Below are 18814 nucleotides of genomic sequence, written 5' to 3'. Positions count from 1 at the left end.
CATAGGTACGTGGTTGCAAAGGGCATCAGTGGCTTAACAGCGCGACTTGCCAAGGTAGGATATTCTGAGCGCAGCCCAATCCAGAAATCTTTCAGCGGCTTCTGATTAAATTCCATTTTCACAGAACCGCTTGTTGCAATTTCGATGAGGCTCTCTTGTTCAGATATCGGTAAGTGGACTGGAGGCAGGGCAAGAAAGGGATAACGAATCCAGTTGTTCGTGTCATCCGTTTCGGGAAAATACCTGCGTAATGATGCACCCAGCTCACTCAGGTGCTTCGCTATATCACATTTGACATTGTCCGTAAGCTTGAATTCATTTGCTCACAAAAAATCATACAATGATGGAAAGACATGTGTGTTGTCCTTGTTAATGCAGACAGAGAAGAGCTCCAGCTTCTTAATCATAGCCTCAATTTTGTCCCGCACATTGAATATAGTTGCAGAGAGTCTCTGTAATCCTAGATTCAGATCATTCAGGTGAGAAAAAACATCACCCAGATAAGCCAGTCGTGTGAGATACTCATCATCAAGCATGCGGTCAGACAAGTGAAAATTATGGTCAGTAAACAAAACTTTAAGCTCGTCTCTCAATTTTAAAAAACGTGTCAATACTTTGCCCCTTGATAACCAGCACACTTCTGTATGTTGTAAAAGCGTTACATGGTCGCTGCCCATATCATTGCATAGTGCAGAAAATACACAAGAGTTCAGGGGCCTTACTTTAACAAAGTGAACCATTTTCACTGTAGTGTCCAAATGTCTTTCAAGCTGTCAGGCATTCCCTTGGCAGCATTCCCTTAGCCTCTCGGTGGATGCTGCAGTGTACCCAAGTGGCGTCCAGAGCAACTCCTTGCATGCGCGTTACAACTCCACTATGTCTCCCTGTCATGGCTTTTGTGCCATCAGTACAGATACCAACACATCTTGACCACCAAAGTCCATTTGATGTCACAAAGCTGTCCAGTACTTTAAAAATATCCTCTCCTGTTGTCCTGGTTTCCAGAAGAGGATGTCTTCCTTAATTGGCCCCTCATAAACGTAACGGACATATACCAGCAGCTGTGCCAGGTCCGCCACGTCTGTTGACTCATCCAGCTGTGACGCATAAAATTCACTGCCTTGTATGCGAAGCAGTAATTGTTTCAAAACATCTCCTGCCATGTCACTGATGCGTCGTAAAACAGTGTTGTTTGATGAAGACATTGTATCGTTTTTTTTGGTCTTTTCCCCCAGACATATCCGCGGCAGCAGGAAGAATTAAGTCCTCCACAATAGTATGGGGCTTGTCTGTCCTAGCCACTCGGTAGCTCACCATATAAGACGCTTCTAGCCCCTTCTTATTAATGGTATCTGTTGCTTTCATACCCCTTACTACTCGAAAGTCGTCCAAATTCTCTCTCAAAAAACTCCTGTGGCTTATTTTTCAAATTGGCATGTTTCTAAATGTTTGCGCAGGAGTGAAGGTTTCATCGAGTTATGAGAGAGTACTTTTGCACATATAACACACCGTGGCTGAGGAAAGGCACTACTCCCAATATAAGTGAACCCCAAATCAATGTAGTTCTCATCATATTTGCTTTTGGCAGTGAAACAAGGCTACTCAGGTGAGAGAAAAAAAACTCACCCAAATGTATAACCCCGTTGGAAAATATAAATGGACTGTTTGAAAATGTGAAGAGAAAAATGGGTATTTTATTTTTTTTCAATGTGAATCACATTTTATTTGGCGTACCCCCGACGGCATTGCACGTACCCCTGTTTGGGAATACCTACAGTAGACAATATGCAATTACAAGTGAGTATTTCAAACTGTGTTGAAAAGGCTAAAATATGAAATGTAAACCCAGAATAAGGCTTCTTATTGGTCACTAGAGAAGCCCGGTCCTCAGATTGTTTAGTCACAGACGGACTGAGTGTGTTGTTCACTCAGCGTATTTGTCCATAACATCCATGACTGATAATCATAACAACCATCAATCACAAACACCAGAGATTGATTGCACTTGAAAACCAATTTGGGATGACTGTTCCACATTCCTTTAGCACTGCAGAGTGAGAGGAATGCAATAACACAGATGTTGTTGAAAACCTCAAATCAATCTTATTTGATAGGGGAAAAGCTTACAGTCATTTGTCTCTATGCTGCTCCTAAAAACATTATGGAGTCCGGTCAACCCAGGCTGCTCTACGTGATGCAACTTTTCAACTAAAGTTTTCATTTAAAATGAAAGGTAAAGTTTATACATGACTAATTCGACCAAGGGTAGCGTTAGCTACTGATAAGGGCCAAATTCCAAATGATTACAGCCAGGCTTGGGGTTAATTCCATTTCAATTCCAGTCAATTGAGGAAGTACACTGACATTCAAATTCCAATTATCTTCAATGCTTTTCAATTAGGAAAATGTGGAATTGGAATGTGGTTTACTTTCTGAATTGACTGGATGTGACCCCAACCCTGATTACAGCCAGTACCTATAGCAGTGGTGTTTGTGGATCTTGGTCAAACTAGAGCTCACACTCACAGAGAGTGTATGAATCTGTGAGACAGAGCACAGTGGGACAGAGAGCGGGACTGCAGCACCCATCCCTTCTCCATACAGGACAGGGCAGCAGTCTGACAGAATGAGGCAGAGAGAGAGAGAGAGAGAGAGATACTTAGTGACCTGTACCGCTACAAGATAAATGAAGCACACCAAAAACACACTGTCCTCCTTTTTAGGTAGCAAGATGTAAAACTTGGCTAAACTAGTTCACCTTGTTAGAGGTAAATCTAACTTTAAATTGGAACTTCAGACAACTTATTTCTGCTCTGCTGTGAGCCTACCTGCTTGCGCCACTCAGGTAAAACAAAGTCAATATGTGAAAAAATCTAGAGCTGTATCGATGCAGCTATCTGTTCTCTAGGCATTTCAATTATGCACATTTAAATCATGGTGGAGTATAGATCCGGAGAGCTTGACCACCGGCGGCAGGACAGTGGATTTACGCCAGCAAAACAGAAACGACATGATTTGTAGTGACTCGTAGTAACGCAGGGGTCGGCAATAGACGAGTGATTATTTTTGGCCCCCCAAAGTGTTTAGAAAATAAATAAATAAATAATAATAATCATCATCGGGGGGGAATACAGCCCCAAAAAATAAAACATTTTGGTAATCTGTTCCCAAGTATTCCCACAATATCTATTTTTTTTAAATACAGTATGTGATCGTGTCTCAATGTAATCAAGGTATGTAATTATAGTAATTTTCAAATACAAATCTCTTTTTGGGTCTAGTTGTGGTCAATTTGCAGTGTACAAATTAATATAATTATTTTCCAGCCCCCCGACCATTCACGCCGACAAATATCGTCCTGTGGCTGAATCTAGTTCAGCCCCTGCCGTACAGGAAGCCAAGTGTCTCTCTCAGGGCAGCCTCTAGCATCAGCTTCAGAAATGTCAAAGATACTGTATGTCAAAATGGCTTGAAGTAATGTCCCCCGACTTCACTTTAATGACCCATCATTATACAGGTCATTTTGAGATAACCACCATTTTATAGTCAAAACACACACCACACACACACACACACACACACACACACACACACACACACACACACACACACACACACACACACACACACACACACACACACACACACACACTTCCATTTGATCGGCACCCCACCCAGAGCCCTCTATGCAAGCTGTTTTCTAGAAATACCTATTCTGATCCACTCCTTCTTGGCATGCTGTTGGGGAAACACAATACGGGGTAGCAGGGAGGAATCTGCTCCGACCATACCTCCACACCCTGGTTTCCCTAGGTGAATAACAGGCGACCTCTGACAGCAGAGTGGAGCGGTCTGGTAATGAGAAGGATGTTGGGGCTCTGGGGGCGTAGGCCTGTGTGTCCTCAATCAGAGAGGGCATATCACGAAGACAGCTTTACAGCAGCTTGTCTACACACTGCTCTCTTGTTTATGGCCCATGCTGTGGGAGGGGAGCAACTAGACTGGGCTTCCCATCTTCTCTGGGGAGGAGGTCTAAAAGGGTTACACACCTCTTTCACTTTGATGACCCCAAAGAGATGACCTATCAATATACCTCCTTCATGTTCACTATAATGCATGGGTGGGAAAACTTTTTGGCTCGAGGGCCACATCAGGATTTCGAAATTAAATAGAGGCCCGCACAGATTTTTGGGGGACTGACTTGTTGTGAAAATCTATTTGCGGGTCAGAAATTGGGCAGTTATTTGAAAATATAGACTTTCAGGACTGGCCTGGAGTTTTTTTACTCAAACCTCCCTCGGGTCGGATTGAATAGGCTGTAGTTTGCCCACCCCGGGCATAATGGCAGAGCACATCCTGTGCATTAGAGTAGTTGGCTGAATCGTCATCTCATCTAAATGTTGATTGACCATCTCATTTATTAAACATAGACTTTACAGTACAGACGTGTATTGTTGATTTTGAGATGGGGGGCTTCAGCTCTCAGGTGGTCCTACCATGGGATAGCTGACAGGGAAGAGCAGCTAGCCATAAATCACAATCAACTGCTTATTCATTGGCTGATTGATGTCACAGTTTAAAGTGGCAATTAGCAGTTGAAACAATAAAGTTAAGTCCCCGCTACTGTTTTGGTAAAAAGCGGAGGGATGGGGCCGGCTTGCTCATAAATTGCAGATAATCCTAGTTGATGTGGCAACAACTAAGGGGCAGGGCAATTTGTGACTTGTTTTGGTAATCAGTGGCTGTATTGGAGGGGGAGTGGTTTCACCTCTGCTAGGCAATCAGTATTAGTACTTCAGTCTCCCCTGGTTTCTCAGCGGCAGCTGTAAACGGTGGTCGTGTCAGTGGCTCCATACCATGCTCTCACTGATATCATTTATTTTCTTAAGTAGCTTTGGCAACTATGTGTGTTTTCTATACCTGTTGGTGCTTCTCCCTGTAGGCTTTACAGCCACTCCCCACCCCTTGGCTGCAACCCTTCTAATTTAGTGTACCCTGCGTGCACAACCCATGTGGAATTCTGGGTCTCTGGCAGCGTTTGGAACTGACGATCTGCGGTCAAGAACGCTGAGTTCATCTCAGCCCATGTTGCCCTTCAGTCCTCTGACTTTTTGGCCCTGACGGAGACCTGGTCACCCCAGAGAACACTGCTACTCCAGCTGATCTCTCGTCATCTGACTACTTTTTCTCTCATAGTCCAAGAGCATCTGGTAGTTGAGGTGGTGGCACAGGGCTACTAATTTCTCTTAAATGGAGATTTTCTCCCTCTCTCATGCTTTCACTGTCACTTGTCCACTCATGCTCAACATTGTTGTCATCTATCGCCCAGGTGCCATGACACGTTGATAAGCTAATTTCATGACGATGGTTCACCGCTCTTCGTACTTGGCAACTTCAACCTCCCGATGTCTGCCCTCGATTCATGTCTTTCCAACTCTCTCTTTCCACTCCTTGCCTCTTGACATCAGCCTTTCCCAATCCCCTCCAACTCACAAGGCAGGCAATACACTTGACCTCATCTTTACTAGAGGCTGTTTGCCTACTAGTCTCACAACAATCCTCCAAGTCTCTGATCACTACTTTGTTTCCTTTTCGGTCTCCTTTTCCTCCAACCCTAGTCACTCAGCCCCTACCCAGATAGTCATGTGCCGTCACAATCGTCGCTCTCTCTCCCACTACTCTCTACTCTTCTTTCCCATCATCTCTCCCTTCTGTTAAATGCTTCTCCCTCCTGTCTCCTGATTCTGCATCTTCGGCCCTACTCTCGCTCCATTTTCCGCATCCTATGACTCGCACTGTCCCCTTTCAATGAGTGACTCATTGCGAGCTTACAGAACAGGGTTGCAGGCATCCAAACGAAAATGGAGGAAAAATACATTTCCGGAAGACCCATCATCCTTTCACTCCTTCTCTACCTTCTCTTCACGCTGTAAAAGCCACTTTCTATTACTCTAAATTTCAAACTTCTATCTCTAAACCTAGGAAACTATTTTCATCCTTCTTCTTCCTTAATCCTCCACCCCTCCCTCCTCCCTCTCTGCTGTCGACTTTGTCAACCACTTTGAAAAGAAGGTTGATGACATACATTCACACAGAACTACCCTACGCCTTGAGCTCTTTCTCCCCTTTCTCTCCAGATGAAATCCTGCGACTAGTAAGGTCTGGTCGCCTGACAACCTGCCCACTCGACCCCATCCCCTCCTTTTGTCTCCAGAGATGGTTTGGAGAACTTTCACATTCCTCACTTCCCTCATCAAGTCATCCCTGATCACTGGCTGTGTCCCCTCTGACTTCAAAATGGCCTGAGTCGCTCCCCTCCTCAAGAAACCAACACTCGACTCATCTGACATCAAAAACTATAGACCTGTATCCCTTCTTTTTTTTGTTTTTTGACTTGAGTGTCTCTGACCAACTTGCCTGCTATTTCTCTCAGAACGATCTTCTTGACCCTAACCAGTCAGGTTTCAAGTTGGGTCACTCAACCGAGACTGGTCGCTTCTGTGTCATGAAGGCTCTCCACCAAAGCTGACTTTCTCTCCTCTGTTCTCATTCTTCTAGATCTATCCACTGGCTTTGACACCGTGAACCATCAGATGCTCCTCTCCACTCTCGGATTGCATCCAACGTGGAGAGGATCTGTGTCTGCAGCATGGTGTCCCCCAGGGATCGGTTCTCTCTATACACCAAGTTACTCAGATCCGTCATATACTCACATGGTCTCCTATCATTGCTATACGAATTAATCTCAACTACTTTTCTCCTTCCCCCTTCTGACACCCAGGTGGCGATACGCATTTCTGCATGCCTCGCAGATATCTCAGCTGGGATAACAGCCCACCACCTCAAACCTCGACAAGACGGAGCTGCTCTTCCTCCCGGGGAAGGCCTGCCGGCATAAAGATCTCATCACGGTTGAGAACTCCAGTGTCTCCCTCCCCAAGTGTAAAGAACCTTGGTGTGACCCTGGAGAATACCCTGTTGTTCTCGACTAACATCAAAGCAGTGACTCGCTCCTGCAGGTTCATGCTCTACAACATCCGTAGAGTATGACCCTACCTCACACGCAGGTCCTAATCTAGGCACTTGTCCTCTCCCGCCTGGACTACTGCAACTTGCTGTTGGCTGGGCTCCCCACTTGTGCCATCCCTGCAACTTATCCAGAATGCGGCAGTCCCTAGTTTCCAACTTTCCCAAGTTCTCCCATGCCACCCCGCCCCTCTGCACACTCCACTGGCTTCCAGTCGAGGCTCGCATCCACTACAAGACCATGGTGCTTGCCTATGGAACAGCAAGAGAAATTCCCCCCCCCCCCTACCTTCAGGCTATGCTCAAACCCTGTACCTCAACCTGAGCACTCCGTTCTGCCACCTCTGGTCTCTTGACCCTCCCAGCCCAGTCCAAGATGTTCTCTGTCCTGGCACCCCAAATGGTGGAACCAGCTTCCCCCTGAAGTTATGACAGCAAAGTCCCTGCCCATCCCTGCCCACTTGACAACCCCATCCCTGCCCACTTGACAAATTCCAAGCAGGAAGTGGCCTGTCTGATAATTTGTAGTTCTTCTTTTGATTCTCTATCGAAACTACAGTATCTGTGGGGTTACGTAGCACTTTCTAAGGCTTCCATTGGCTCTCTAAAGCCTTCAGAAAGCGGATTGAGGCGTCTTCTGTCTCTGGGCAGAGTATAGTAGCTCAGTTTCTCAGTGGTCTGCCTGGTGACAAAGAGATTGGATATGCGCATCACGTGAGCACGCTGTTTATTATTTTCCTCTTTGAATGAATACACTATTGTCCGGTTGGAATATTATCGCTATTTTATGAGAAAAATACCATAAAAATTGATTTTAAACAGCGTTTGACATGCTTCTAAGTACGGTAATGGAACATTTTGAATTGTTTTGTCTCGAAATGCGCTCGCGCGTTACCCTTTGGATAGTGACCTGAACGCACAAACAAAACGGAGGTATTTGGACATAACTATGGATTATTTGGAAGAAAAACAACATTTCTTGTGGAAGTAGCAGTCTTGGGAGTGCATTCTGACGAAGATCAGCAAAGGTAATACAATTTTTCTAATAGTAATTCTGAGTTTAGTGTGCTCCAAAGTTGGCGGGTGTCAAAATAGCTAGCCCTGATGGCTGAGCTATGTACTCAGAATATTGCAAAATGTGCTTTCGCCGAAAAGCTATTTTAAAATCTGACATAGCGATTGCATAAAGGAGTTCTGTATCTATAATTCTTAAAATAATTATGTATTTTGTCAATGTTTAAGATGAGTAATTTAGTAAATTCTCCAGAAGTTTTGGGTGGGAATGCATGTTCTGAACATCACACGCCAATGTAAAAAGCTGTTTTTGGATATAAATATGAACTTGATTGAACAAAACATGCATGTATTGTATAACATAATATCCTAGGAGTGTCATCTGATGAAGATCATCAAAGGTTAGTGCTTCATTTAGCTGTGTTTTGGGTTTTTGTGACATATATGCTTGCTTGGAAAATGGCTGTGTGATTATTTTTGTCTATGTACTCTCCTAACATAATCTAATGTTTTGCTTTTGCTGTAAAGCCTTTTTGAAAATCAGACAATGTGGTTACGTCAAGGAGAAGTGTATCTTTAAAATGGTGTAAAATAGTTGTATGTTTGAGAAAGTTGAATTATGACATTTTGTTGTTTTTGAATTTGCCGCCCTGATATTTCACTGGCTGTGTCCCGCAGGCGTCCCACGTAGCCCATAGAAGTTAACTAATTAATCAAAAAAATGTAGCAACTGCCGATTGCCCCTTTAAACATGCACCACTTAAATCAACATTATTGGTGCCTTGTGTCTGTGTCCCTGTGCCACACAAGTCGATTTGTCTCATCACTAGGGAGGGGGGCATCCAAGTCAATCTGATCATTCTGATCTTGGGTTGTGGTTGTAGTGGTAGTTGCGTCATTTTTCCCCCTTCCTCGTCTCTTGTCCCTGGGGGATGATGGTGTTTCATACAAACTGTAACACCAGGCAATGAAGACAAAGTGGCAGACAGTGAGATCATCCATCACACCTGTCTAGTATAATTACCATCCATTCTTGGATGGAAGCATCCGGACCTTCCCAACTGCCTCTACTTCAATCCCTAGGTGAGTGCTGTGGGGTAAGGGTAAAGAGGGGGAATACTGTAGCTGTGCAGTGCATACATAAATCACCATCACCCCAAACTCTCTCACACACGCTCTCACACACGCTCTTATGTTCTGTGTCTGACTTTCCGGCCTCACTGAAATTAATCAGAGACCATGTTAAATGTTTATGATTAAAATAATCCATGCGGAAATATCCAATTAGCCTATACTGTCAACAGGCTCTACTATGGGAAAACAATTATGCCATGTTACAGTAAAAGAGGGATGGGACTGGGGAAGTGCTGATGAGGGAGACAACCACTGGCTTCACTGTGTAATATTGTCACTTGGATATCTGCAGCGCTGCAAAGTGGCTTCGTTGATGTGCCATGTTGCAATGCTTTCATAGACCTATACAGCAGTGTTCTTTTTCCAAGTACAGTTGAAGTCAGAAGTTTACATACACCTTAGCCAAATACATTTCAACTCAGTTTTTCACAATTCCTGACATTTAATCCTAGTAAGAATTCCCTGTCTTAGGTCAGTTAGATCACCACTTTATTTTAAGAATGTGAAGTGTCAGAATAATAGTAGAGATAATTATTTTTTTCAGCTTTTATTTCTTTCATCACATTCCCAGTGGGTCAGAAGTTTACATACACTCAATTAGTATTTGGTAGCATTGCCTTTAAATTGTTTAACTTGGATCAAATGTGTCGGGTAGCCTTCCACAAGCTTCCCACAATAAGTTAGGCGAATTTTGGCCCATTCCTCCTGACAGAGCTGGTGTAACAGTCAGGTTTTTAGGCCTCCTTGCTCGCATACGCTTTTTCAGTTCTGCCCACAAATTTTCTATGGGATTGAGGTCAGGGCTTTGTGATGGCCACTCCAATACCTTGACTTTGTTGTCCTTAAGCCATTTTGCCACAACTTTGGAAGTATGCTTGGGGTCATTGTCCATTTGGAAGACCCATTTGCAACCAAGCTTTAACTTCCTGACTGATGTCTTGAGATGTTGCTTCAATATATCCACATAATTCTCCTCCCTCATGATGCCATCTATTTTGTGAAGTGCACCAGTCCCTCCTGCAGCAAAGCACCCCCACAACATGATGCTGCCACCCACGTGCTTCATGGCTGGGATGGTGTTCTTCGGCTTGCAAGCCTCCCCTTTTATCCTCCAAACATAACGATGGTCATTATGGCCAAACAGTTCTATTTTTGTTTAATCAGACCAGAGGACATTTCTCCAAAAAGTACGATCTTTGTCCCCATGTGCAGTTGCAAACCGTAGTCTGGCTTTGTTATGACGGTTTTGGAGCAGTGGCTTCTTCCTTGCTGAGCGGCCTTTCAGGTTATGTCGATATAGGACTTGTTTTACTGTGGATATAGATACTTTTGTACCCGTTTCGTCCAGCATCTTCACAAGGTCCTTTGCTGTTGTTCTGGGATTGATTTGCACTTTTCACACCAAAGTACGTTCATCTCTAGGAGACAGAACGTGTCTCCTTCCTGAGCGGTATGATGGCTGCGTGGTCCCATGGTGTTTATACTTGCGTACTATTGTTTGTACAGATAAACGTGGTACCTTCAGGCGTTTGGAAATTGCTCCCAAGGAGGAACCAGACTTGTGGAGGTCTACAATTTTTCTTCTGAGGTCTTGGCTGATTTCTTTTGATTTCCCATGATGTCAAGCAAAGCGGCACTGAGTTTGAAGGTAGGCCTTAAAATACATCCACAGGTACACCTCCAATTGACTCAAATGATGTCAATTAGCCTATCAGAAGCTTCTAAAGCCATGACATTTTCTGGAATTTTCCAAGCCGTTTAAAGGCACAGTCAACTTACTGTATATAAACCTCTGACCCATTGGAATTGTGATACAGTGAATTATAAAGTGAAATATTCGGTCTGTAAACAATTGTTGGAAAAATTACTTGTGTCATGCTCAAAGTAGATGTCCTAACCAACTTGCCAAATCTATAGTTTGTTAACATGAAATTTGTGGAGTGGTTGAAAAACAAGTTTTAATGACTCCAACCTAAGTGTATGTAAACTCCGACTTCAATTGTATGCACGCACCACTTTTCCTTTTTTTTTTTTTCATTTCACTTCACCAATTTGGACTATGTCCATTACTTGAAATCCAAATAAAAATAAATTTAAATTACAGGTTGTAATGCAACAAAGTAGGAAAAACGCCAAGGGGAATGAATACTTTTGCAAGGCACTGTACCTAGATCATTTGATGTGAAAAATGCGGATTTTGTTTAAAACAATGAAGCCTCACTCGATCCATCATTATATAAACGTGCAGTAATTTTGCACTTAGTGGCACAAACCACACTGACAAAGTACCAGGCTGCATTACAGCTTTGAGCAATTATAGCAAACAACCACAGTTTGTTTATAAACTAGTCAAGCAAAACAGCATGGTGTAATTTCTCCAAATTAAGCATTATCACTAAACTGGAGGCCTGCTGAGAAGTACAATCAGGAAGAAAAAAATTCAACACGCAGAGTCGAGTGATTCTAGACTGACAATTATACCAATAGTTATACCAATAAGTTATCACAGGCATTTTGCTGATATCGTTCATTACAATAATGGGCCTATACTAGAGAAATGTATAGTTTAAAATTAAATAAGTTCGCTACTATGGGTTTTTTAACGGGACAATTGATGGCTTTAACCATCAAACTAGTAGTAGTGGTTGTTCAAATTGTTACCAAAAAAACTATGGTTTATCGTTTATCACATCAATTCAGGCAATGTATTGCTATATGGATTTTTGTCCATATCAGCCAGCTTTATGATGTGGTACAGTAAGCTGTTTCCATGTTGCTCTCAGTCTGTCCCTGGTTTATGAGTAGTCACTGGTTACGTGTGTAGACCCTGGTAACGTGTGTAGACCCTGGTTACGTGAACACACCGGTTACGTGAAGACCCTGGTTACGTGAAGACCCTGGTTACGTGAAGACCCTGGTTACGTGAAGACCCTGGTTACGTGAAGACCCTGGTTACGTGAAGACCCTGGTTATGTGTAGATCCTGGTTGTGTGTAGCTGGACTTTAATAATTTTAAACTCAGTGAATATAGGATTCTAGGATTCTCTCATCCCACTCAATGGACACTATGGAGAACACCTGAGAAGACCTGACTCAAATACACCCTTTTTCAGAAACGTATTATCTACACTCAACTATATGAGAATCAGCCACTCTGGCGATGATACCACATTGAAAATGTTAGTTTCTGGTAGGAAATCCTGGATTATATCTTGGAGCAAGAGCCACTCTGAAATGCTGTCTAATTTTCGTTGCATAAGCTTTCAGTTTGAGAGAAACAAACAACGAATAATGTCACAGGCCTATTCCTCTTCACAGTATGTAGTCTCTCTGTGCCTACCTTTGCCTCTGATGTGGGTTCAAGGTAGCACAGTCGATTGCCAAGCCCCTCTGCTGTCAGGCAGAACTTGCGATTCTCCTTGTGGATGCAGGCGACACACTGGAGCACCACTTCATCATCCTGTCAAGACAACATTTTCAGAGTGAGAGGAGGAGAGAGAGGAAAACCCCCACTACTCTCAACAGGAGCCCCACCAACCACCTTTTAACACGGGGAGATTCTTCACTTCTCTTTGAATCTAGTGTGTAGTTATAACCTTTATGGAAACAGGAGATTCAACACCCCAGACACTGGACAGGTAAATAGGGAAGGTCATGCACATTTGACTTAATTGTGGAACATTACAGTTCATGTACTACTGGTTGAAGATTCAGGCTCCACCATATATTCTCAATTACCCTATATTCCAGCTGCAAAATAGGTACCATAAAACATCAAGGAAACCTTGATAAACTGGTGAGGTAAGATTTCTAGTCTATTGCTTCTCAATGAGGCCATGGTGACACACCATGCAGAACAGGATGACACAAATGCTAAAGAAAAGAACAACCTACCCTGAGGAGTTCAAATTGATGACTAACATATGTTCTCCTATGTAGGCTCTCTGTTTCCGGCTGTTCATTGGGAAGTCTTCTGCTAATGTGATGATCAAACGAAAAGTATCCATCGAGGATCCCTTTAAGTCTGCCGAACATCCTTTGGGCCATTTACACTGTTTATATAGCACAAATGAAGCTGAAGTAATTGATTGGAGAGTTCAGGTTTAAAAGGAAATAATGATCTAGCTAAATGTATGCTGAGGAGCATCATGAAGCAGCTGGCTGTGCATTGCTTTGGGCTGGATTTGCTCATGAGACGAGATACTTAGCATGCATTTTACTGAGTAAATAGATAATTTGGTTTTATTCATAGACCGATTTGGAGTCAGTACAGATAATAACAGCTAATAATATCCTTTTCACCAGAATCACCACATTCTAGTCATCAATATAGTTATTACAGCTATACGCAGGAAACTGCAAATATCCAATATATCTAGTATAGCTATATCAATATTTTCTTGGTGGAAAACAATTTTTGGTTATTTCTGACTGTGTATTATAATTGTATGAATGTTATACAATATAATCAATATCAGCATAAGAGCATATAAAACACCCCTCAGCATTTGGTTAATGAACATCTCTGTTAGAGAATTACTAAGCAGTTTATGAATGATAACAGGACGATTATTCACGCCTGTTACACACTTTTCTTGTTCTATACACATAACAAATGGGAATCGCTCTAGAAATAAATTACAACGTTAAAAGGATGCGAGTCATTAAAGCTGTAAGCATGTTCCATTTTTACTACAGTAATACTGCAGCAGCCCTAACCATATCACTGTTGAATGTTCAGACTGTATAGTGTCATTATGCTAAAGTATACTGCTTACTGACAGAGCCCACAATCTGAAAATAAATATAATCAAATGCCCTCGTTCTGAAAATGTTGTGATTGCATTTACAAGACTCGCTGGCAGCATAAACGGTGAAATTGATATTATTCTTTCCCCAGCGTAACAGGCAGGCAGAATGTGCTGATGTTGTTGCTAACTGTGCAGCAGTGGTAGCACTCCAGAGCCGAGCGGTGCAGCAGCATTCAGCCCTGTGTCGCTGTGTGACTGAAGTTCAGTGTAAAAGGCCATGTGACAGGCCCTGAGGTCTTAAAAAACACTTCAGACATTTTTTCAAGCTGTCTATGTTCACATTGTAATAGCTGTCAGTGAGGAAATTATCAATCCATGCACGTTACTGCCTACAATACCTTTTCCTATGCACTCTTTCCCCTTTCATGATATGTTTAAGCCTCAAGGACAATAATTGTCTGACAAAAAAATTATAGCATAAAATATTGGTTTTGGACATATAATGACCAATTCAACTACAGCATACAAAATAGTACAGCGGATGCTGAGGTAACCTTTACCTGACCCAGTCTGGTCATGGCTGACATCAACACCATCATCCCAGACACCCAGGACCCACTCCAATTCCCATACTGCCCCAACAGATAAACAGATGACGCAATCTCTATTGCACTCCACTCTGCCCTTTCCCACCTGGACGAAAGGAACACCTACTTGAGGATACTGTTCATTGACTACAGCTCAGCGTTCAACACCATAGTGCCCTCGAAGCTCATCAATAAGCTAAGGACACTGGAACTAAACACCTCCCTCTGCAACTGGATCCTGGACTTCCTGACGGGCTGGCCCCAGGTGGTGAGGTTACGCAACAACACATCCGCCATGCTGATCCTCAACACGGGGGCCACTCAAGGGTGCGTGCTCAGTCCCCTCCTGTACTCCCTGTTTGTTCATCCATGATTGCGTGGCTGTGCACGACTTCAACACCATCATTAAGTTTGCCGACGACACAACAGTGTTACTGTAGGCCTGATTACCGACGACGAGACCGCATATAGGGAGGATGTCAGTGACCTGGCAGTGTGGTACCAGGAGAACAACCTCTCCTTCAACGTCAGTAAGACAAAAGGAGCTGATCGTGGACTACAGGAAACGGAGGGCCGACAACATCCCTATTCCCATCGACAGGGCTGTAGTGGAGCGGGTTGAGAGCTTCAAGTTCCTCTGTGTCCACATGATTATGGACCTATCATGGTCCAAACACACCAACATAGTCGTGAAGAGGGTACGACAATGCCTCTTCCCAATCAGGAAGCTGAAAAGACTTAGCATGGGCCCTCAGATCCTCAAAAAGTTCTACAACTTCACCATTGAAATAATTTTGACTGGCTGCATCACCGCTTGGTATGGAAACTGCTTGGCATCTGACCACAAAGCGCTACAGAGGGTAGTGCGTACAGCCAAGTACATCACTGGGGCTGAGCTCCCTGCCATCCAGGACCTCTATACCAAGCAGTGTCAGAGGAAGGCCCTAAAAATTGTCAAAGACTCCAGCCACCAAAGTCATAGACTGTTCTCTCTGCTACCGCAGACAAGCGGTATAAGAGCACCAAGTCTGGGATCAAAAGGCTCCTGAACAGCTTCTACCCCCAAGCCACAAGACTGCTGAACAGCTTCTACCCCCAAGCCACAAGACTGCTGAACAGCTTCTACCCCCAAGCCACAAGACTGCTGAACAGCTTCTACCCCCAAGCCACAAGACTGCTGAACAGCTTCTACCCCCAAGCCACAAGACTGCTGAACAGCTTCTACCCCCAAGCCACAAGACTGCTGAACAGCTTCTACCCCCATGCCATAAGACTGATGAACAGTTCATCAAATGGCTACCCAGACTATTTGTATTGACCCTTTTTTTGTTGTTGCACGAACTCTTGCCCTGGCTCTATGCGCACTGACTGGACTCTACCCACACACTCACACATACTACACTGACACTCCAACACACACACAAGCATACTGACGCCACACACACACACACACACACACACACACACACACACACACACACACACACACACACACACACACACACACACACACACACACACACACACACACACACACACACAAAGCTGCTACTCTGTTAATTATCTATCCTGATTGCCTAGTCACTTTTAACCCGACCTTACGTTACCTCAACTACCTCATACCCCTGCACATTGACTCTGTACCGGTACTCCTTTTACTGAACAAAAATATAAATGCAACAATTTCCTGAACAAGGTAGTAAACCCACTGTTCCCCGGTAGGCCGTCATTGTAAATAAGAATTTATTCTTAACTGACTTGACTTAGTTAAATACAGTGGCCACCACTGTACATGCAATCACTCTCCAGTCCCCACACTGAGGCCGGGGGGAGCTGTGATTTGGGCCATATGAGGCCACTATTGATTTGTGTCACATATTTTGCCGTCAGGCGGCCCTCGTCAATCAGAGCGGTTCCCTCTCCACTCCTATCACAGCCCTGGCTGGCCCTGGCTCTGTCTTGTCCCCGTGTCTGGCATCCCCACACCCCTCTCTGTGTACCTCGTCTCGCAACCCTGTCTCAGAGCAGAATTATGTATCACACGTGCTAGGTAAGGCCCACACACACTCACTGACCTCCCATCTCACCTGACCAACACAGGGGGGGGTTGATTTGAGACTGGCTGTGAGGTAGCTGCCTGCTACGGCTGGGAGGGAGAGAGTCAGCTTGGGACGATTCAATTTACACCGACTGATCTGACTTGCAGTACAATGTCATCTGCATTTTTGATAAGGTCATTTCAAAATAGAGCACTATATAAACAACATAAGTCATGAATCATCACTACACATGATCAAAAGTATGTGGACCCCTGCTCATCGAACATCTCATATTCCAAAATCATGGGCATTAATGTGGAGTTGGTCCCCTCTATAAAAGCCTCCACTCTTCTGAGCATGCTTTCCATTAGATGACGCAACATTGCTGTGGGGACTTGCTTCCATTCAGCCACAAGAGCATTATTGAGGTCAGGCACTGATGTTGGGCGATGAGGCCTGGCTCGCAGTCGGCGTTACAATTCTGCACAAATGTGTTCGATGGGTTTGAGGTCAGGGCTCTGTGCAGGCCAGCCAAGTTCTTCCACACCGATCTCAAACTACCATTTCTGTATGGATCTCTTTGTGGCCCGGTGCATTGACATGCTGAAACAGGAAAGGGTCTTCCCCAAAGTTGGAAGCACAGAATCATCTAGAATGTCATTGTATTCTGTAGTGTTAAGATTTCCCTTCACTGGAACTAAGGGGCCTAGCCAGAACCATGAAAAACTGCACCAGACCATTATTCCTCGTCCACCAAACAGTTGGCACTATGCATTGGGGCAGGCAGCGTTCTCCTGGCATCCTCCAAACCCAGACTCGACCGTCGGACTGCCAGATGGTGAAGCGTGATTCATCACTACAGAGAACGCGTTTCCACTGCTCCAGAGTCTAATGGTGGCAAGCTTTACACCACTCCAGCTGATGCTTGGTATTGTGCATGGTGATCCTAGGCTTGTGTGCGGCTGCTTGAACTGACTTGTTGAAAGGTGGCATCCTATGACGGTGCCACGTTGAAAGTCACAGCTCTTCAGTAAAGCCATTCTACTGTCAATGTTTGTCTATGGAGATTGCATGGCTGTGTACTCGATTTTATACACCTGTCAGCAATGGGTTTGGCTGAAGTAGTCGAATCCACTAATTTAAAAGGGTGTCTACATACTTTTGTATACAGTGCCTTCAGAAAGTATTCAGATTCCTTGACTGTGTCCACATTTTCTTAAGTTACAGCCTTATTCTTAAGTTGATTAAATTGTTTTTTCCCCCCCTCAATCTACACACAAATACCCCATAATGACAAAAACTGTTTTTTTAACTTCTTTGCAAATGTATAAATAAATAAAAACTGATAAGACATTTACATAAGTATTCAGACCCTTTACTCAGTACTTTGTTGAAGCACCTTTGGCAGCGATTACAGGCTCAAGTCTTCTTGGGTATGATGCTACAAGTTTGACACACCTGTATTTGGGGAGTTTCTCTCATTCTTCTCTGCAGATCCTCTCAAGCTGTCAGGTTGGATGGGGAGCGTTGCTGCACAGCTATTTTCAGGTCTCTCCAGAGATGTTTGATCGGGTTCAAGTCCGGGCTCTGGCTGGGTCACTCAAGGATATTCAGAGACTTGTCCCGAAGCCACTGTGTGCTTAGGGTCATTGTCCTGTTGGAAGGTGAACCGTCGCCCCAGTCTGAGGTTCTGAGCGCTCTGGAGCAGGCTTTCATCAAGGATCTCTCTGTACTTTGCTCTGTTCATCTTTGCCTTGATCCTGACTGGTCTCCCAGTCCCTGCTTCTGAAAAACATTCCCAAAGCATGATGCTGCCACCACAATGCTTCACTGTAGGGATGGTGCCAGGTTTCCTCCAGATGTGACGCTTGGCATTCAGGCCAAAGAGTTTAATGTTGGTTTCTCATGGTCTGAGATTCTTTAGGTGCCTTTTGGCAAACTCCAAGCGGGCTGTCATGTGCCATTTACTGAGGAGTGGCTTCCGTCTGGGCACTCTACCATAACTGCCTGATTGGTGGAGTTCTGCAGAAGTTGTGCTTCTGGCTTGTTCTCCCATCTCCACAGACGAACTCTAGAGCTGTCAGAGTGACCATCGGGTTCTTGGTCACCTCCCTGATCAAGGCCCTTGTCGTGTCTTTGGCATCATTAAAGTGAAGACTTATTTTATCAAATCAATTCTCTGTAATTATTATTACGTGATAAAACTAATCATGTAAATGTAATTAACTAGGAAGTCGGGGCACCAAGGAAAATCTTCAGATTA

The 18814-nt window shown here is 44.0% G+C and overlaps 1 protein-coding gene across 1 annotated transcript in view; it reads right to left on the bottom strand.

The window, feature by feature from the left end:
- LOC106610839 (ryanodine receptor 3) overlaps window positions 1–18814 on the bottom strand; it is a 161675-nt gene that overhangs the window by 116818 nt on the left and 26043 nt on the right. Inside the window, exon 2 of the mRNA XM_082955486.1 lies at window positions 12515–12634. Coding sequence (XP_082811612.1) covers window positions 12515–12634 — 120 coding nt within the window. The remainder of the gene's footprint in view (window positions 1–12514; window positions 12635–18814) is intronic.

This window comes from Salmo salar, chromosome 09 (genome assembly GCF_965601325.2).
Source record: "Salmo salar chromosome 09, fSalSal1, whole genome shotgun sequence".
Lineage (NCBI taxonomy): Eukaryota > Metazoa > Chordata > Actinopteri > Salmoniformes > Salmonidae > Salmo > Salmo salar.
This window is presented reverse-complemented; position numbering and strand designations above follow the sequence as displayed.